Source organism: Sorex fumeus, unplaced genomic scaffold, assembly GCF_029834395.1.
Source record: "Sorex fumeus unplaced genomic scaffold, SorFum_2.1 ptg000077l, whole genome shotgun sequence".
Lineage (NCBI taxonomy): Eukaryota > Metazoa > Chordata > Mammalia > Eulipotyphla > Soricidae > Sorex > Sorex fumeus.
The window spans coordinates 6,583,877-6,606,067 of NW_026606134.1; the positions used below are offsets into that span (position 1 = coordinate 6,583,877).

The 22,191-nt window shown below is 47.4% G+C and overlaps 1 protein-coding gene across 1 annotated transcript in view; it reads right to left on the reverse strand.

The window, feature by feature from the left end:
• Positions 1-220: 220 nt before the first annotated feature.
• The window catches only part of ADGRA3 (adhesion G protein-coupled receptor A3), a 132,050-nt gene continuing 110,079 nt past the window's right edge, over positions 221-22,191 (reverse strand). Inside the window, exons 13-19 of the mRNA XM_056130343.1 lie at positions 19,127-19,340; positions 18,714-18,922; positions 14,504-14,628; positions 12,902-13,025; positions 7,217-7,362; positions 2,710-2,805; positions 221-1,809 (exon numbers count right to left, since the gene is read on the reverse strand). Of these exons, the coding sequence (XP_055986318.1) occupies positions 561-1,809; positions 2,710-2,805; positions 7,217-7,362; positions 12,902-13,025; positions 14,504-14,628; positions 18,714-18,922; positions 19,127-19,340 (2,163 nt within the window). The 3' untranslated portion in view covers positions 221-560. The remainder of the gene's footprint in view (positions 1,810-2,709; positions 2,806-7,216; positions 7,363-12,901; positions 13,026-14,503; positions 14,629-18,713; positions 18,923-19,126; positions 19,341-22,191) is intronic.

Sequence of the window (22,191 nt, forward strand, 5' to 3'; positions counted from 1 at the left end):
TAATAAATAAATAAAATATCCCAGGATATGAGACAATGGTGGAGAGTGGACGCTGGCAGCTGGTGGAGGGTGTTTGGAGGCTGCATGCATAAAACCCTGACACTGACTGTGCGGCAAACCGGGTGCTTCAAATAAAAAAATACATAACCCAGCATACCGGCTTCGTTGCGACAGAACAGAGTGCTTCTACTAGACTAAAACATCCAAATGTTAAGATTGACACCATGACAAACATCTATTTATTTTATTAAATACAAGCCCCAAATGTGTAGTCGCTGGTACAGGTTCCAAGAAACTGGATTTCAGATTCCCCAAATTCCTGCTGGTGTTTTGACAACTGAAAAAAACGATTCCTTCAAGGGCTTTAAAAAAAACAATTCTTTAGACCAAAGAACATAAAATAGTAAAATAAAATAACCACGGGAGGATGGAGAACGCATACAACCCCCAACTGAAAAGCTGCTTCCAAACTCTCCCGCGCCCTAAGGTGGCTGTAAACGGTTTTGCGTTCACACGTTCAGAGCTTCAAGGAATGTGGAGGGGGCCTGGCCGGGCGCCCACTACACGGTGGTTTCGTGCTTCCACAGCCCAGTCCTCACGTGGCCGCTGCCCTGGCTGCCCGGGGCGGCTCCGTCCGGCCCCCCGCCTTTGACGGGCCCGTTCTGGACGGCCAAGTTGAGGCCGTACGACTTGTGCTGGCTCTCGAGTTCCACCGCGGTGGGCTTCCTCGGGGGGTCCCTTTTCCCGGCCCCGGGCTTCTCCAAGTTCCTGGCGCCCTTGGGCAGGGTGCTGGCCGCGTCGCTGCTGTCGGCGTGCGGGGGGTGGTACTGGCGCTCCCGGTGCGCCAGGTAGGCCCGGCGGCTGCGCGCGTGGCCCTCGCCCGGGCCCGGCCGGCTCTTGGGCGCGCCGTTCTGCACGCTGCCGTCCACGCTGGTGGGCACGTCGTAGGCGTACTCGCGCAGCACCGTCAGCCGGCTGGCCCGGTGGCCTTTGCTTCTGTTCTTGTGGTGGCGGCCCGCGTGCGCGCTGGCGCGGAACTGGACTTCCAGCGGCGCCACGTGCATCTTGATGTCGTTGTCCACCGAGTGCTCGGTCAGGCTGTTGTCCAGCTGCGGCGGCGTGGCGTTGGCGGGCAGCGCGTTGCTGTGGCACTGCGCCGCGGCCGCCTGCAGGTTGGTGAGCTTGCAGCACTGCGAGGAGGCGGCGTTTTTCAAGCTCGACGCGCTCTTGTTGGTGCACGAGGACTCGGCGCTGCTGTGGGGGCACTTGGGGGCCTCCCCGTTGGGCCCGGCCGCCGCCGCCGGAGGCTGCACGTTGACCTGCACCGAGTACGCGCTGCGGCCCGGGCAGCACGTCATGATCCACGCCAGCCTGACGTCCTCCCGGCCGACGCAGTGGTGGACCACGAGGAAGGCACTGAGGCTCAGGCACGTGGCGCCGAAGAAGAAGCTGAAGACCAGGTCCAGCGGGTAGTACAGGGCCACGGCCAGGGCGCCGAACAGCCACAGGGTGACGTACAAGACCAGGGTCAGGCCGGCCCCCAGCAGCTGCGCCTGGAACGCGTGCTCGTTCTCCAGCGCCGACGTGGACATCAGGGACAGAGACAGCGAGTCCGGGGGATGGATCTCCCCGTGTTCGTTGGCCGCCAGCCTCAGCTGCTCCTCCGTGGGCTCCTTCAGCTCGTATTTGCGCTCTGGGTGTCTTTTCAGCTGAATAAATATGCTCAGGAAGTACATGCAGTTGATGAACGTGATAAAGCTGGCCGGCCCGTAGAAGGCTCCCAAGGAGGGTTCCCACGCCATCCAGCAACTAGGAAAGAGGCCTGTGGTCAGTGGACAAGGCAGCGCCGGCACTTTCTGTGCTGGGGAAATCACTAAACACACACACACACGAGCAATGGGGTCAGGTCTCTCCTCTCTCTTCTCTCTGTCTCTCTCTGACACATGCACAGGAAAGAGATAAGGCACCAAACATAGACATAAGCTATGGGGCCAGGTGTCTCTCTCTCCCTCTCTCTCTCACACACACGAGAAATGGGGCCAGGTGTCTCTCTCTCTCTCTCTCACACACACACACGAGCAATGGGGTCAGGGGTCTCTCTCTCTCTTACACACGCACACACACACACACACTCACACACACACACACTCACACACACACAGGCGCAATGAGATAAGGTATCAAACATAGACAGAAGCTATGGGGCCAGGCCTTTCACATGCGTGCGCGCACACACACACACACACACACACACACACACACACACGAGCAATGGGGCCAGGGGTTCTCTCTCTCTCTCTCTCGCACACACACACACGAGCAATGGGGCCAGGGGTTCTCTCTCTCTCTCTCTCTCTCTCTCTCTCTCTCTCTCTCTCTCGCGCGCGCACACACACGAGCAATGGGGCCAGTCAGTGGTCTCTCTTACATACACACACAGAAGAACAATGGGACCAAGCATCTCTCTCTCTCTCTCTCTCTCTCTCTCTCTCTCTCACACACACACACACACACACACACACACACACAAGCAATGGGGCCAGTGGTCTCTCTTACATACACACACAGAAGAACAATGGGACCAGGGATCTCTCTCTCTCTCTCTCTCTCTCTCTCTCTCTCTCTCTCTCTCTCTCTCACACACACACACACACACACTCTCATGCGCGCACAATGGGACCAGGTGTCCAGAGAATACAAACTACTTACTAGGGTGCGTTGGGCCGGCTGCCGTAATTCTTGATGTTTGCTGCAGCTGTTATTCCGCAAACTATGATGGGGATGCCGCCCCCAATCAGGTAAAACCTAGGAGGTGAGCAGGGAAAAGCAGTTCATTGATTACCCCAGACTGTAAGGGACGAGATCCCTTATTGGGGCATTTCAGGTCTGCCAGAGTCAATTTTTGGAGATAATTATTCCCCAAATACAAAAGTGAGCGTTAACTTTCCCTTTCGGCAGCTACCTGGTTAGCAATAACAGTTAAACTATTTTCCACCCGTGTTTGCATCTTTTTTTCTTTTTAAATAACACAGTCTAGTAGTACATTTTTCACATGGAGAAAAGTTTGATCCGTTTCTGCCACCTTGTGGACAGGCCAAGTAATAGCTGCTACAGGTAGGTTTTCATTCTATTTGGCAGGGAACTGTTAGGTTTAGCTGGTAAGATAGAAATTCATTGCAAAATGAACTTTTAAGATTTCAATGTGCTGTCTGACAAAAATATCACTGTCACAGTCCTCCCGTTGTTCATCAATTTGCTCGAGCGGGCCCAGTAACGTCTCTATTGGAGACTTTGTTGTTACTGTGTTTGGCATATAGAATACATCACAGGGAGCTTGCCAGGCTCTGCAGTGCGGGCGAGATACTCTCAGTAGCTTGCCGGGCTCTCCGAGAGGGGCGGAGGAATCGAACTCGGGTCGGTCATGTTGGCTGCGTGCAAGGCAAAAACGCCCTACCGCTGTGCTATCGCTCCAGCCCCTGACAAAATATGAAATGGAATATTAATAGCGTGGCGTGCCTGGCTCCAGCGGCACATAAGAGAACGTCTACCACGGTCTGACCTCCCCTGAGCACTAACATTGAAAGGCTGCAAGAACGAACACCAGGGACTCCATTATTAGCCAGAGTCCCACACTGTAACAATTTAATGCTAAGCAGGCATACCGGAGAGGATGGCCGGGTTTATCGTAACCTAGCTAACACCATCACTGGCATAAGTCTGGGAAAGAAGAATAAAGGTACAGGACCAGAAAAGGCAGAGTGGCAGGGATAGCCTGAAAAGGGGGAAAGGAAGTCACCTGGGGTACTCTGAGTTAGCCAGTGAGGGCAGCAGGGAAGGGATAAGCCAATCAAGAAAAAGAAAAAACACGGCCTTAGGGTCCTGGGAAGGAGCCAGCCCAAGACACGAAGGTTCAAACCCAAGCGAAGGGCTAAAAGGGTATCTGATCACTGTATAATTGAAACCCAAGCACAAAATTTCTAAGTCTACAACTGTACCTCATGGTGTCTCACTAATAAAAATTTTTTTAAAAATTTTTAAAAAAAGGGGGACACTTGCACGGGGACACCCTCTGTGTGGGAGACCCTGGTCGATTAGTATGTGCGCTTGGCGCGAATGAAGATCTCTGCTTGCATATCTGGCTCTGCCTCATTCCTCAGATCACGGACCCTAAAAATACAAGGCACCGGCTTGGCAGCAGCTTCACACAGCAGCTTCACACAGCCCTTCCTGCCCCCTTCCCATGGGCTGTTGCGAGGAGGCAGGAAAGTGACAGGCTTGTAACAACACAGAAGGAAGTCCGACCATCTGGAGGAAAACTCTTTCTGATCCGAGATGCTCTGAGCTCACGGATCAAAGTGATGGGCAACTTTCTGGGCTGGTGAGCTCCTTTTCTCTCGTCCAGGCCTTACTTCTGCGCTCGCTTCTTCCTGGCCTGTCACATGGGGAGCTGGCTGCAGGCAGACAATCCCATTTTGGCAGGCACTGTGTGAGTCCTGCTCACGTCACTAAAATCCTAAAACTCATCAGTGTTGTTGAAAAACTGCTAAATCACCTCTCAAAAAAAAAATCCATACCCCTGTCCTTTATTTTAGAGACTTAAAGGGTGTCAATACTCCCAAGAGTAGGAAGTGGGGGCACACCCCCCCCACACACACACACCCACACTCTTCTTCCTGCAATGCAAACTCAGAGATGTTCTTCACGGAACATGTTGTACTGTTTCCAGAATTGATGCAGGACTTCCTGTTACCAGCCCTGATTCTGCTGCTTGAACTCGCAGCCTGGAGACACGCCGGTTCTCCCTTCTCCCGGTTTCCCCCTCTCCCAGAATGTTCCTCACAGCTGTGCTTCTGTCTCCAAGGAGAATCCTGAAACATCAATGCCTTCAACACCTCCCACTGAGGCCGCTTTCCTGCTGAGAACTGTCCTCTCCTGGGTACTGGGAGACTCTCTTCAGCAGCCCCCCTCCCGCCTCCTCCTCAGAGCGAGAGGTTGGGGCTTCCTGAAGCTGCCGGCCAGGCCAGGGCAGGAGTCTGGAACCAGGCCAAGAAGGCACTGTGGTCACGAGGTCACCAGGCACTTGCACTGGCCTTGGAAGCTGAAATGTCTATTTCGTGGATGGGATGGGGTGGGGGTGAGGTGGGGCGCACCGAATGTCTCTTACTCATCGTGAGCCTGTTTACCCCAAAACTGAAAGGACGGCTGCTTGAGGACAGGATACCCACATGTCTGACTCAAATGTCTTCTCCCGACTAAGTCTTTTAATGAAAAGGGTCAGAGGCATCCTGCGGCTTGTCCTCTATCTGACTGGCCAAGCATGCAGGCTGGTCGGCATCATATGGACCACTGGCCCTTCCTCTCATCTTCCTCAGTCTCTTATTCAGCCTAACATGGACCAGGGATCCTGCTTTCCTTAACGGATTTCTCCTGAAGACACGTTCATTACAGTTCCATCAAAAAACCATGTATGCAGGGGAGCAGAGAGACAGTATAGTGGGCAGGGTGCTTGCTTAAACCCACGGCACCCCAAAGGCTCCCCAGCACCCAGCCAGGAATGATCCTGAGTGCAGAGCCAGGAGTGAGCCCGGCCCACCGCCCGGCTGTGCCCCCTCAAAACAAACCAACAAACCCACATATGTAAATGACCCTGAGCTCTCAGAGTATATCTTTTCGTGTGAAGACTTTTTTTTTCCTTGGGGGGGGGTTCGAGAGGGTGGTGCTGGGCCACTCCCAGTAGTGCTCTGGAACCCCCAGGACTGCACCTGGCCGTGGGACCAAAGGGGTTAAAACACACATTGAGGGGAGAGGCAGAGAGGGTAGGAAGGAGGACTCTGAAATGCGGGGAATGGACGCACTGCAACTCCGGAACTCTGTGAAGCCAAGGCCCTCTGCTCAGCTCTGCTCTTCCGCCCAGATCAGCCCACAACCCTTTGTCCCCTTGGATATGGAAAGAGTTTAGCTCAGTTCACTGAGCACCGACCAGCATCTGACTGTAGAATATCTTCCCCACCCCATTCCCCTGCAATAATTCCTGTTCTAAAAACACAGCAGACAAAAAAGAGGGGCACTCAGCCCACAGGCCGTCAGCCCTCACCTCACCATGCTTTTCTGTCTCTCATTTTTATTTATTTTTTTTTTGCATTTTGGGTCACACCTGGAAATACTCAGGGGTTACTCCTGGCTTTGCACTCAGGAATCACTCCTGGCGGTGCTCACGGGACCATATGGGATGCTGGGAATCAAACCCGGGTTGGCTGCGTGCAAGGCAAACGCCCTACCCGCTGTGCTATTTTTCCAGCCCCTCTCTCATTTTTCTTAATCCTCTGCAGGAACCCTGTTTCAACCCTGCTCACCCAGGGCTGTTCTCTTGCACCTGGCACTGCAGAGAGCCCTGTGCAGGGGCTCACCAGTGGCCAGCCCTGTGCACGGCAAGCCTGCAAAGCCCTCTTTCCTCTGTAAATCCTCTCCAGGGTGTACGGCGTCCAGAAGAATCAGCCATGTTATCAGAGTCAGAACATCCAGTCCTACCCTCGGATCACCCTAGGGAGGGGACAGGGCTGGAAACGGAACCTGCGCAGCCAGGGGCTTCTTCAATCAGGCAGCGGAGTGGACCCTCCGGCCAGGCCTGGACAGCTCCGGGAGGGTGAGTGAGTGCAACTGGGGGAGAGCGTTACCCACAAAACCCATGGGAAATGGTCTCCTGGGGCTCTCCGACTCCTGCTGACTCCGTCCCTTTACTCCATCCCTTGCTGACTCATCCTTGTAGAATGGGTCAGCCAGTAGGTCAAAACGTTCCTGACTTCCGCCAGCTGCATTAAAGGGGAGTTCTGGTGTGTTATAGCAACTGGTCAGGGCATCTGGAAGTGGTAGGTGGGGGATCCTGCAGGATGAAGCCTTTGGCTGGTGGCGTCCAGCCTGTCTTAGGGCAAGTGGAGGAGAACTGAGCCAACTGGATGCCCAGCTGGCACTGTTGTACGTTGATGAGAGGCTTGGTGGGGGACTCTCTGAGCCTGGGTTTCGAAAGTCAGAATAAGGCCCCCTCCAGGAGGTAAGATATCCCCAGTATAGAGAGGAGTGGGCAGTCACTGACTGCCACAAAGGTACACTCTCGGGTTCACGAGTCAAACCGAGGTCACCTATTCTCTCAAATGGTGCTTTCTGCTACGACCGTGGTTCCACTGAGTCAAGCGAGCTAGTGAACGCCAATGGTGCTTACCTGAGCATGGGCCGAGGGGGTGGGGGCAGCTCGTCAGGGTCCTGGCAGCGCTTGGATTTTTTAGTGACTTGCTTGTAGATGTTGCGCGCAGTCACCCCCACCCACAGCACCGTGGCAAGGGTGGAATAATGAAGAATGATTCCCACCTAGAAAGATGATGGAAAAATGCATTACTGAAAAGAGGAGGGGAAAAAATGTTCTTTTCAATATGCGCAGGCTAGAAAGTTTACCAAAAAGTTTGTCAAACAGGGCTGGAGCGATAGCACAGCGGGCAGGGCGTTTGCCTTGCACGAGGCTGACCCGGGTTCGATTCCCACAATCCCATATGGTCCCCTGAACAACACCAAGGGTTAATTCCGGAAGTAATTCCTGAGTGCAGAGCCAGAAGTAACCCCTGAGCATTGCCAGGTGTGACACTAATTTTCACTGTCACTGCTCTTCCATTGTTCAACGATTTGCTCGAGTGGGCCCAGACACATTGTAAGACTTGTTACTGTGTTTGGCATATCGAATACATCATGGGTAGCTTGCCAAGCAAGATACTCTCAGTAGCTTGCCAGGCTCTCTGAAAGGGGCGGAGGAATCGAACTCGGGTTGGCCGTGTTGGCAGCGTGCAAGGCAAATGCCCTACCCTCTGTGCTATCGCTCCAGCCCAGGGTGTGACACAAAAAAGCAAAAAAAAAACTGATGCCAAAATAGGATAAAGGTCTACTCTATGGAGCAACATTATTTCCTGCTAATATAACAAAGAACTGGAGAAGTTGAGTAACAGGGGATTATGCCCTCCAATGGCGAAAGCACAGATGAACAGAGATGGGCCACAATAGAAGTAGTAGTCACCACTAACTCACACAATGGAGAGTCCCTACTATCCCATAATATGGCTCCAGGACAGGAAACCAAAGGTGCGTTCCCCAGAGGTGAAATATTTCAAATTCAAGCTCAGTTGCTAAGTTCCATTTTGGGGAGGAAAACAAAAGGCAAAGGAACAGAGAGGGTCAAAGTCACAGCTTTAGAGCAAGAGGCCTGAAAAATTTCTACAGAGCATAATGGTATGTGAGCAGATGAGGGTGAACAGGCTGGCACTCCAAGAAAAAAACGGGTTTTAATACCAGGACGTAGCCTTCCCTGGGCTATGACAATTCAGCAGCCCAAGGTGGGTTTGAAAAACTCCTCTGTTAACTAAAAATGAAAGCTCTAAAGACTAATACAATAGCACTGTCCTCCCATTGTTCATCGATTTGCCTGAGTGGGCACCAGTAATGTCTCCACTGTGAGACTTATTGTTGCTGTTTTTGGCATATCGAATACGCCACAGGGAGCTTGCCAGACTCTGCCAATGATAACACTATTGAAATTAAATAAAAGTATTTAGTGCACCACCATGCTGAGACCACTCTCCGCACACCTGAAGGTACCTGCAGAGGGACAAAGCCACGTGGGTTCCGGGGCCGAGATCTCCAAGCCTACTCGGATTGGAGTCGAGCATCCTCCACCCAGATCCTCCAAATTCCAGTAGGCGGGGGTCACACCCACCAACTGGCCCCCTGGCGCCATGTAATCCCATCAGCGGCCAAGACTCAGAGACTATAAAAACCAGCTCCCGGAGGAGAAGAGTGCAGTCTCCTGCCCCCGTGCCTGGCTATTCCTCGCCGGGACCCCTTGGAGGGGAGCGGGTTGAGCTTTCCTCCCCGCCCTGACCAGGGCCCCGGCAGCCGAAGACCTCCAGGACCAGTCACCACCATGCTGAGACCACTCTCCGCACACATGAAGGTACTGGCAGAGGGACAAAGTCACGTGGGTTCTGGGGCCGAGATCTCCAAGCCTACTCGGATTGGGGTTGAGCATCCTCCACCCAGATCCTCCAAATTCCAGTAGGCGGGGGTCACACCCACCAACTGGCCCCCTGGCGCTGTGTAATCCCATCAGCGGCCAAGACTCAGAGACTATAAAAACCAGCTCCTGGAACCGCGCGGCCGCATTCACGGCCGCGCGACATCTTATTATGACATTTCATTCCTACTTTGACAAACTGGCAGGCTACCGAATGTAGCCTGCCCACACGGCATAGTCTGACAAACTCCCCGTGAGGTAACCAATATGCCAAATACCAGTAACAATGATGGGTCTCATTCTCCTAAAGAGCCTTGAATATAATCTCAGGGCTAGGATGAAGGAGACGTTACTGGGGCCTGCTCGAGGCAATCGACAACTAACAGGATGATTTGTGATTGTGATTTGTGATTTAGTGCACTGTTAGCATATAATGATATTTTTTTTGTTTTTTTGCCTATGGGTATGGCATTAGATATACAATGCCACTGCTTTGAAACTGATTTTCCACAATTGCAGTACAGGTATTATCAATGACCATCGCTGGGGACTTTGGAGGAACTATATTAGTTCTCATTGCATTACGACCTGAGAGGTAATCAATAACTGTGGGTAACTGTGACAAATATAAACAAGGGCAGTAATGAAGTTTCTTCCCAAAGGGATGATGCAAGTCACACGTGTCACGTGATCTGTCCTTAAAACAACTCGACATGAATATAAAAGTCTCAAGGAAAATAGGATGGAGAGACTTAAAAACTCTTTTTCGTTCACTTGAGAGGCCATACCCAGTGGTGCTCAAGGCTTACTCCTGGCTCTACACTTAGAGATCACTCCCTGAAGGGACCAGGGAACATATGGTGTGCCAGGGATTGAGCCTGGATCAGCCAGAGAAAGGCAGGCACCCACCAGTTGTACTATCTCTCCAGGTTGAGAGACTTATAAACGCTTTTGAATCAGAAGAACGCATGTGGTATCAGGGCACCAAGGGTATGATTCAGCTTTCTGAATTCACTGAAGTAATCTCTTTGATTATTTCTTCTTAAAAATAATAATTATAGGCACAAATTCTCTTCATGAAAATGTCCCAGAAAAAAATAAAGTTTTTTTTAATTCTAAAAGAATGGTTCCCCCAAATCAAGAAATCATGCTGACTGACTGACATCAATGAGCCCAGAATTCTTCTCAGTGAAAACATGTCTCCTCTCTGTGAAAACCTGACAACCTGAATAGACAGTGTGATTCTGCAGAACAGAAACCCATGGAAGTCACTGTCCAGGATTCCCAGGGCAAAGATGCTGGAGGGCCCAAAAGGATACAGTCACTCAAGAGAGACGGCAGACCCAGGGCTCCAGCGAAGGGACAAAAGTGACTCCTGGGGTTCTCTGAGTTATACTCATCACACTGAAAACTTTGCAGAAAGAAATGTGGGCTGGAGTGATAGCATTGCAGGTATGGCATTTGCCTTGCATGCACCAACCCAGGTTCGATTCCCAGCTCCCCATATGGTGCCCCGAGCACTGCCAGGAGTGATTCTTTAGTGCAGAGCCAGAGTAACCCCTGAGCATTGGCGGGTATAACCCAAAAAGCCAAAAAAAAAAAGTAATGGAGGGAAAAAACCTAAAATAAACCTTTGAATTACCTGGAGTCACCCCAATCAGTAGGAAGAGTATGAAAAAAATTAACACATAGAAACTCAAGAACTTAAGATACATCACAAATACTGACTTGAAGTAGTAGGTTTTAGGATTGCTAGTTTTCTCTGACAGAAAAATCAAAAGAACAAGAAAAGGTTAGACAGAGAGTTCACAAAGAGAGGTTAAAGTATCTTTAATCCAGGAGATACAAGATTAAAAAATTGTTCTTGTTTTACAGTTAAGACTTAGGAAAACTGAAATTCTTAGTTGTAAAGTACTTTCTAATGGCATTTTTAAGTTTCCAGAGGACTATTTAGACTTGAAAAATAATGAACCTTTCTAAACAATTATACTGAATCTGATTAAAGGAGAAATTAAAATAAAATTCACTTGCAATTAAGAGTTAAATATCCGCCCTCCTCCCTCTGGAAAGAAAGATGGCGGCCACATGGGAGCCTTGTGGACAGCAGGTATGAGCCGGGGGTGTGGGGGCGACTAAAACCTCATGGGAAGGGGGGCGTTCCGGTCCGTCCTTCACGCCCTACCGAGGTCACCAGTCGCCTCCCACGAGCGGCTCTCCAGCACAGCCACGGCCCCAGAAGCACAAGGACTTAATGCAGAACCCAGCAGCTTAGAGCAGAAAAGTGAACGGACTATGCGTTGATCCAGGCCATCAAGTCTGCCGGAGGGGAAAGGGTGTTGCCCCATTCGCCCTCTCTTCTCTGGAAAGAAGGATGGCGGCCGCATGGGAGCCTTGTGGACAGCAGGTATGAGCCGGGGGAGTGGGGGCGACTAAAACCTCATGGGAAGGGGGGCGTTCCGGTCCGTCCTTCACGCCCTACCGAGGTCACCAGTCGCCCCCCGTGAGCGGCTCTCCAGCACGGCCATGGCCCCAGAAGCACAAGGACTTAATGCAGAACCCAGCAGCTTGGAGCAGAAAAGTGAATGGACTATGCGTTAATCCAGGCCATCAAGTCTGCCGGAGGGGAAAGGGTGTTGCCCCATTCGCCCTCTCCTCTCTGGAAAGAAAGATGGCGGCCACATGGGAGCCTTGTAGACAGCAGGTATGAGCCGGGAGTGTGGGGGCGACTAAAACCTCATGGGAAGGGGGCGTTTCGCTCCACCCTTCACGCCCTACCGAGGCCACCGGTCCCCCCGCGAGCGGCTCTCCAGCACGGCCACAACTCCAGAACACAGAAACCAATTTCTTTTTTTTTTTTTTTTTTTTTTTTTTTTTATAATTTATTTATTTATTGAATCACTGTGGGAAAAGTTACAGAGCTTTCGGGTTTAGGTCTCAGTCATGTAGATACCGAACACATTTCCCTTTACCAATACTCAAGAAACCAATTTCTTAACTATCTGACTTTCAGTAGAAATACTTCCAGGGTCAATAGGTAAAATAGCAGAAATCCAAAACCAACATTTAATTCTTGAACCCAGCTGTAGAAAGCAAATCACTTCACAATGCTTTTTCAGCATGTCTGATTTGGGGGGGGGTAAACTCTAAATAATAGTGGTGAATCTTTTATTGAAACAATGAATCTAATCAAAGCAGATAGAGTGTTAACTAGAATTCATCTGCCTCACAGGGACGGGGAGGGGTGGGGGGTGGGGTTTTATTGGGGTTCTTCATGGTAAAAAATAAGTATTGGTAAAGGGAAATGTGTTTGATATTTGCATGACTGAGACATAAACCTGAAAGCTTTGTAACCTTTCCCACAGTGATTCAATAAATAAATAACTAAAAAAAAAAAAAAAAAAAAAAAAAAAAGTTAAATAATTTATTTTTTCCTATTTGTCAGAAAAAACATTTCATCTTTTAATATCTCACAGTTAAATATTGTTCTAATTCCTAATATTTTCATCAATAAATAACTTTTAAAATCCTATTATCTGAGAAAATCATTTCTCTTTCCACAGCATTATGATTTTGCAAACAATTGGCATTCATTAAGCATTATGAGTCCTACCACAAAGCACTGAATTCCCAAAGATAAAAGACAAACACCTTAAGTCGTCATATTTTCAATTGTAAAATGCTAATTGAAGCCTACTGGTAAACCGTTCAAGTGACAGACATTTGTCTGACCTTTAAAGGGGAAAAAAAAACTTTAAGCTACCATTTTCCCTTTCATAGTTAACAAAACAGATCAAATAATTTTCTGAAACCGTATTTCTTTTCCCTTCCATTTCATGTTTACACTGTACGTACCGCTTGGCAGACACTGGCATTTCTGGTTTGGGTGACTCCGCCCACAAAGACCACACAGGTCAGGAAAATGTGAAAACACAAGTTCACGAGCATGTGCCAGCCCTTGAGACTGATTCTGATCAAACTGTCAAAAGAAAAGGGGAAAATACTCAAATCCAGGCAAGCTCTTCTGACGTGAGACAAGGCCAAATGCATCCCAACTGCCAAGGCATCATTTTATTTTCTAAGCAAATTTCTCTTTATCTCTCTCTCTCTCTCTCTCTCTCTCTCTCTCTCTCTCTCTCTCTCTCTCTCTCTCTCTCCCCCCTCCTCCCTCCCCCGCCCCTCAGTTCCTCAGTTTCTCCACAGTTACCTGTACAACTTACAAAGGCAAGTACATCACCCAGTACACTAAAGACTAAACCTACTCTACACACTAAGAAACACGTCAGTCAGGGCTGCTGTTAGCTCTGATGCCTTGGGCAGGCACATGCCTGCGGTCCTCCTAAGGCCTTCTGCGGGATGTCTTTGTGGCCTAACACAGCCCAAATGCTCCCTGCACTTCTCCCGGCCTTGCAAATCAATGTTGAGGTCTTCCCTCCTTTCTTTCTCTTAATATCAAAACCTCTTTTTTGTTTCTTAACTAAATGTCAATAAATGTCATAGTTGTCCGGTTTTAAAATACATTCCAGCAAAACCTCTTTTAAAGTGCACTTCTGCTTAGCGAACCCTTTCAGTTCATCTACTTCCCACCATGAAATAAAATTCTCTCTAGCACTGCTTCCAACGGACAAAAAACCGCCTCAGATTCCATGCTCACACGCCACCGATTTTCTTACAGACGGCCTGGAGAGGAGCTGGTGGGATGCTCCACGGGGTGAAGTGTTCGCTCTGCATGCGGGAGGCCCCGAGTGGGCCAGACCCTGGCACCAGCAGAGCCGTGCCCTAGCGCCAAGCTGGGAGTAAACCCCAAACAGGAACCTTTTAAATGTCATCTATAAAGAAATGAAGTGTCTCACAAAATGGGAAACGGCCTGAAATCGAAATAGTTTTAAGGTCTGATCTGGAAGCCATGTCACAGGGCACCCATCCACTTCCCTCCTGCCTTCCAAATTAACAGTGTAGAACCAGATTAACAGTGTAGTCAGACTGTACTAACAGTGCAATACAGTCTGACTAATCACTTATCTGGCACCTGCCAATATCCACTCTCCAGATGCAGCAACAGTCAAATGACCGGATGCTGAAAATGATGCAGTAACGGTCAAATGACCAGATGCTGAAAACGATGCAGTCACCTTCCCATGGACCAATGTTTTAAGTCTGGGATTGAAAGAAACAAAGGTGTGTTGACTATAAAGTGACTCCTATTTGTTTTGTTTCAGTTCTGGGTTATGGCAGCTGGCGCCAGAGGCTGCTCAGGAGGCCACAGGGGCTGGGGACTGAACCCCGCACGCAAAGTGCACACACACTACAATGTGTTGAGCCATTTCCCCACTGCCCTGGAAATAAGGATTCTCATTCAGACAAAAGAGCGTGGCAGTAAGTCCTCCTTAAACTGGCCTAAACGCCGACGTACACAAATACACAGCAGAACCTGTGTCCGGTGCACGTACTCCTCACCTGTGATGGTATATGTAGCTGACGATGACCGCCAGGAGGCTCAGGAGAAGAATGACGGCCGTAGTGTAGACCACAGGGTGCAGCAGACTGGCCACTGGAGTGTAGAGTTCGGATCCCGTCAAATCCTGAGGGGAGGAAGAAAGCGTTGTGTTAGTGCCCGCTTTTGGATATACAACCGCTCAAGATTTTCTCAAGGGAGCGAAAGAACAAAACTCCGGGCCTTATATGCCCTTGCTTCACTCAAGGATTAATGCTCATGCAATTTTCCTAACTTGCACGGTTCACCTTTGACCTACTTCTCATCCTCTCCTCTCTCTCTCTCCCCTCTTCCCTCTCCCCCTCTCCCTCTCTCCCTCCCTCCCTTCCTCCCTCCTTCTCACCTATCCCTTTCCCCCCTCCTTCCCTCCCTCCCAACTTGCTTTCTAAATCTTGATCTTGATTCTGCAATGCAGGTAACAGAAAAAGCAATTCACTGGAAACCAAATTAGACAAAGGTTTACCTGTCCACGTAAGAATTTGGGCTTAAAATAAAAAGCATATATTAAACTCTTCACTGTCACTGTCCTCCCATTGTTGATCGATTTGCACGAGCAGACCCAGTAACATGTCCATTTTGAGACTTGTTGTTATTGTTTGGCATATTGAATACGTCACTGGTAGCTTGCCAGGCTCTGCCGCGCAGGTAAGCTACTCTCTGTAGCTTGCCGGGCTCTCCAAGAGGGGCGAAGGAATCGAACCCGGCTCGGCCAGGCTGGCTGCGTGCAAGGTAAACGCCCTACCGTTGTGCTATTGCAACATGGTTTTCAAAAAAAAAAAATCAGAAAGAGGCCTATTGTTTTTCTTTTCTGAAGAGAATAAAAGCTGTGGACTTTTATGCCACATCTCTGTTTTTGTATTAGATTGGGGGTGGGTGGGACTCTAAGTATTTTGGACTGCTCTTGCTCCTGGCTCTGAGCTCAGGAATCACTCCTGGCTGTACTCATGGACCCATGTGTGGTACAGGCTTGAACTGGAGTAGGAGTATGAGAGAGTCTGCCAGGAAAGATTCCCAGCTCCTCCACTCTCTGCCTGGACTGGACTGGAATTTCCTATTTTTCAAAGCGATTTCTTTCTTCATGTAATTTTATTCAAAAGTAGGTATGATTTCATTAACTTTGCCTTTATGCTATATGGGGAACATTTTTTTTTCCCTTCAGGCAATGTTATTTCTCCCAAAGTCTCTCTTCTTTCAAGGGGGGAAAATGCCCATCCCATCCCAAGCATAAAAGAGCTGACACCCCCACCCAATTTACAATTCCTGCCGATTCAGTTAAACTGACTCTTTTAACAACTAGGCCTTAGAGCAGACATCTTTTTTAGCATATTTTAGAAAAGTGAAACATCTATTTTGAGGTTTGCCTTTCACTCACAACTAGAAAGTTCCCAGCTCAGATTTCCAATGCATAAATGGAGTCTTTGATCCGTGAGGATGTTAGAATTAGCCGAAGTCCCCATACATAAATATTTTGACTCTTACTAACTTACTTCAAATGTAAATTTCTTCCCTGCTGAAATCGCCCTGTTTGTAAAAATGGCTTAAATCTTCAATCTGTGCTTCAGCTAGGAAAGAGTTACAGGGCTCACCCTGATTTCTTTCTCATGGAAGCCCTGAAAATGCACAAATAATCAATGCACCGCCTCTTAGTCAAAGAGTACAAATAACTAAGTTGTCAATATTTAGTGAGAAGTCTAAAATTTCTCTATACTAGCTACCTTTTGGTCAACAAGCCCACGTGCATTTCACTTTGCTACCTCTAGGTGGCACCATTATATTTAAGAAAAGTGGAAGGTTAAGGATAGTCTTCACAGAAAAAACTCACAGTATTGTATTTTACTTTTGAGAATTGTATATTGCAATTTTTTTAAAAAGACCGAAAGTATAGAAGATAAAAGAATAGCTTATTTCTTTCAGAAAAGGATTATACTAATTTAAATAGCTGAAAGAACAGCAAGAAGTTCAAAAATAGATGTTTTAAAATAGCATTAGATTAAATAAAGTTTCAATGGTACAGTATTAACAGTTAAGCTCAAAATGCCTTGAGAGAGGAGAAGGGAGGGAGAGTGGGAAAGCAGGAGAATGAGCCGTGTTTCATTTCTCTGGGTCAACTTTCTAGTTAATTATTACATAAACTTCAGGCAATCTTTCTATCTATTATTTCTCCCTCAGAACTTCCTAGTTCCAAGTATTTCGTAATCACTTTCAAACTGAAAGGGAAAATGATTCAGAAGTTGCATACTTCAATTTGAAAAGTGACTGCAACATGATAAAATGTGGGCTTCCAGGGGTTGGAGCGATATAGCACAGTGGGTAGGGCGTTTGCCTTGCATGGGGCCGACCCGGGTTCGATTCCCAGCCTCCCATATGGTCCCTTGAGCACTGCCAGGAGTAATTCCTGAGTGCAGAGTCAGGAGTAACCCCTGTCATAGCCGGGTGTGACCCCCCCCAAAGCAAAAAATGATAAAATAAAATGTGGACTTCCGGACCCCTGGCTCTGCCGTGAAGAGACCAAGCGTGGATTTGTAAAGAGAATCTAATCAGTGACCCGCGGGGCCTGTTCCACCCACCCTTGGCCAGTAGGACCGGGAACAAGCACAGGGAAGGAGCATCAGGACAGAGGGGCTGAGGACCAGCTCGCTCTTCTCTGCCTGACTCACAGCCACGTGATGTAATACAGACCAAGGGAACAACAAGAGAAACCGACACCCCAGGGCTGGGGAATATTGATTCTCATTAAAGTCAGCTTCACAGATCATATTAAGTGGGGTAAAGGCTCTTTAAAAAAAATACTATTCACCAAAATGTAAAACATATCATGATTATTATGTTTTACCTTTGGTAACAGAGGCAGGAATAAAAATGCCATTCTTATTCTCAAGCTGAAGAAATGTCTTTCAGATTCAGAAGTAATGGCTTCCACTGCTACCACGTCACAGCAATGATAAAATTAAGTTAAAACAAGGAGCTTGGTGTGCGGTTCAGTACAAGGAACGGATACTGCATGGGTGAGACCCTGGGATTGACCCCTGGCACCACAATGGAACCCCAGCATCACCAAGCGTGGCCCTCACAACAACAATCAAAAAGGAAAATAAAAACCAGAGTGACTAGTCGCTTATCAGATCCATCGGATACTGCAGAACAAGGCTCCCTCGCCATGTGAGAAGATTCCTATGGGTGTGTACAGGTAGGCTAATTTTTTTAGCCTGGCCACACTGCTGTACATGGAAAATTGTTTCAACACTCCTCAACTCAAAGAAAAGTTTACCCAACCATATCAATTAATGGATATGTTTTGACGAAGAATGTTCTACTTTTATTTTTGTTTGGGGGCCACACCCAGCAGTGCTCAGGGTTTACTCCTGGCTCTACACTCAGGACTTGTGGTGGTGCTCAGAGGACCATATGAGATACGGGAATTTGAACCCCTTGGCCTCATGCAAGGCAAGTAACCAATCCACTGAATTATCACTCCAGCCACAAGAATATTCCAGATAAGAACGTTTAGGATCTGGATAAGAATGTTATTCAAAACATTCTGGATAATAATTTTAGTGAATAAACAGGAGTATCCTATTTTTATGCATTAAAAACTAATTGCTTCATCAAAAATCAATAGGTCTGAATAATGAGAAATAACAGATAATGGTACTTTGGCATTGAAACTAAAGACAATTGTCAATCTGTAGCCTGCAGTCAGAGTAAATAAACTGAAATGAATGCCATTATCCAAAATCCAAAAGGAACCTAGAATGTATGATATGTCATGGAAAACGGCTTGAGATGGTCAGGTCAGGGTCCTTGACTTGTCACTGTGACTCATCACTATGCATGAGTTACCTCTTTCAGGGCCGGGAGCCGCACTAGAGCGCTCGCAGATGTCTCCAGATTTTAAGGTCAAAATCAACCTAATAACTACCAGCTACCTAGGAGTCTTCTCATATAATAATCTCTATACCAAACTGAACCCAACATTTCACCTGGTGGGTAACTCAAGTTCCCTCCAAAACCAGACCTGAATCAAACATCACCACTTACTTATAATTAAATGCAGCAAATCTATGTTAGACATTTGGGAAAAAAAGAAAAGGAGAACCTTCACTTGAGGCTTACAGGCGTGTGGGAAAGAAATGAGGATACTGTGTTTACGCATGCATTTAACAACTGCCATACCATTAACACCGCGTAGTTACTCAGGGAGTGGCACTGGATGGTGGTGATGTTTTCATCCGAGTAGAGGATATGGCACCCATCGGACTTCCAGCCTCCTTGTCCATTCAGCAAGTCGAAATCCCAGTGGGCTGCCACGGCATCTGCTCCATGTGCAATCCGACGCAGTGTCACGATGACGGGGATACGCTGGGCATCTCCACTCACGCCATCTGGGCAAGTGGGAAACGACAACGGGTTTTTCTCCAACTCCAGAAGTGAGGCAACATCGTCAGGCACGCTAGCAGGCTTGCCCCAGTTGCTCTGTGCCACGAGCGACTCACAGCAGTAAGAAGGGACAGAAAGGAACAATCTCAGTGACAGGCAATGAGAAAACAGCCCCGTCCCAACACCGACGGCGGAGGCCGCGCACGAACCTATCTTGGTGAGGATGACAGGCGTCACCACCGTCCGCCGTTTGCCATCGTCTGCCAGCTTGGTGGAGTTCCCGGTGGCTGGGAAAAGTTTCCCGTTGCGGAAGGCGATGAGCTGGAGCTTGTAGAGAGAGTCGTCGGTGAGTCTGACTTCTCGTTTTTGCTTTGGAGAGAACAGGGAGGGCGGGAGCTGGATGGAGGCCTCCACGATGGTATTCTGGAAAGGCGTTGACGAAAACAAAGGGGCGTCATATGAGCAGGGAGCAAACGCTGGATTTCCCGAGAACGATAATTCAAGGAGCTTATCTAAGAAATGTCTCCGAGACCACACAGAACAGAAAGTCTCAAAGAAAGAGCACTGTAAAATTTAGTCTTGGGGGCTGAAGCGATAGCACAGCGGGTAGGGTGTTTGCTTTTTACGCCACCCTGACCTGCGTTCGATACCCAGTATCCCATATGGTCCTCCGAGCACCACCAGGAGTAATTCCTGAGTGCCTGAGCAAGGAGTAACCCCTGAGCACCGCTGCATGTGACCCAAAAAATAAAAAAAAAATTCCGGTCTTCAAAAATTAACTATAGAAATTCTTTGAATTTTCCTGCACTTTTATCTATTGGCAGGGGGCAGTTGCATGGAGCAGATCAGGGAGGTGGTGATAGTACTATCGACGTTACAATGATAAAATATGGTAAATAAGCACCAATGCAGACTATCACAAATGTCAGTCTAATTAATTTGGCTTTAGAGAACTTTACGTTGATTTATGATGGACTCAAACTGTCAAAGAACAAAAGGAAGAATTATGTAAGCCTAACAGAAGCTTTGATTCAGCAAACTCTTATTTCAGCATACGTTTCCCAAGGAATAAGACATACCTTCTGCTCAGATAAACATAGTTACCAATAGGACCAACAGAAAGTGCTGGCTGATTTATTAGAATTTTTTTTTAGTTTCTGTGGGAGGTAAACTGGGGACATTGACGGTAGGAAACGCACACTGGTGAAGGGAAAGGTGTTGGAACATAATATGACTAAAAACCAACTGTGAACAACTGTTCAACTTTATCTCACTGTGATTCAATTAAAAATATTTTTCTTTAAAAAATTGAGTCATATTTATCAGAATTTTTATGTTACTCAGCATTTAACAAAAAAATTAATCTCTACACCAAAAAAAAGCAAGAAATTGTTTTTTTTTTAATTCCCCAATTTTAAGAACTTATCACAAAGTCTTTTTTTTTTTTTTTTGGCATCACTCATCCTTTCCACTGGTAATGCTGACAACATTCTTAAGAAACGCAAATATCGCATCATACTGTCTCAGCTTTAATAACACCCGGGTTGTCCAATGTTTAGAGAACACTGCCCCTCCCCATCCTAAACATACCATATAATTTGACTACTATATGCATCCCTGATTCATTTCATAGCTCTCCCTCTCCCACACCCTGCAATTTGGGAAGGCTGGGATTAACCACTTTTGAGAAGTCCTAACATTTTAATGCCACTGCTTATGGTACATTCCAGAAAGCCTAGCAAAAATGCTCTCCAATACTGTGTCTGGGAACCTCAAGAGCTGGGGAAGATTCGAGTTTTACCAAAAGAATTCTGTTTGCAATGTAAAGGGTGGATCCGAATGAGAAGGGCTGAGAGGCAGGAGGAAGAGTTCACAAAGTATTTTAAATAAGGCGTCTGGGACACATATAATTGTGTCTCCTCAGCAGATTGCTTTTAGAAATAGCTGCTGCTGCCTCTTCCATTCTCAGGTAAAATTTGGCACATATTTCTCTCCTAACTGACACCTGCAACATCACAGTAGAACCCACTGTCTAAGGATCTAACTAGCTTAGGAGAATTTTTTTTTTTAAGCACAAATAAACTCATTTACTTGTCATGGCCCTCTGTTATAATAGCTTCAGACACTTGACACTCGTACTTGAGAAAAGTAGCCCGTGCCTATGGAATTAGTGGAAGTTCTGTGTGGCATGTTTAGATTTTTAAATGTTTCATTCAAAGCAAATGGTAAACTTGAGAATTCACTGTCAACTATTCTTACAGCCACATTAGCACATTGTGGGTGCCCCAAAGTACCTGTTGAATGAAAGTACTCTGGGGACCTGTATATTGGCAATTTGGATATAACTTTTAAGTTAAAAAGAAAATTTAGTAGGAATATATTACCCAAGGAAATAGGGTTCAGCCAGAGAGAGGGTTCAACAGAATAGACACATGCTTTGCATGCAAGCGGTCAGGTTCAATCCACAGTCCCGTACCACTGGTCTCCCCAGAGAATTCCCAGGAGTGACCTCCTAGCACAGAGGAAAGGGAGGTGAAGAGTGGGGAGGGAAGGGGAGTGGAGAGGAGACCAAAGATAGATAGATTATATGGTTTAAGGCACTTGCCTTGCACAAGGCCAACCCCAGTTCAGTCTCAGTATTATAAATGGTCTCCCCTGAGCACCACCAAGAGTGAACCCTGAGCAGAGTCAGGAGTAAACCCTGGGCATCACCATCAGGTATAACCCACCCCACCCTCCCCGAAAAGGGAAGAAACTTGGCATCAACATAACTTAAAAATATAATCTGGTGAGAAAATAAAATTAGCTATAAATATGTTCATTAGTAGTTTCTATTAAGCATATGAATTTCTCTTAAGCATGCAAGACATCAACAGATAAAGGTTACATAATGAATATTTAAATGAAGTCCTATAAAATTCATAAAATGATTTTCCTCTGAATATAAAATCAACATGAAAACAAAGCATAGCTTCCTGATTCGCATTACTTATGATACATCAAATTGATTTCATAAAGAGACCATACTTGGTCTAGCAGTTTCAAGAGTATTGAGAGTATTGACACTTAGAATTTCTGAAAGTCAAAAGAGAGCTTCTAATCAAGGAAAAAAAGCTGCAGAACCAACCAACACCAACACTTCGTACAACTCAGGCTATGGCAGCCCATGGAGATGAAGCCTGCTGCATTCAAGGCTGTTATATATATTCACAAGCTTATAATAGCCTATAACGTCCCAGAATATTACTAAATACTAATTACAGGCTCCCTGGTG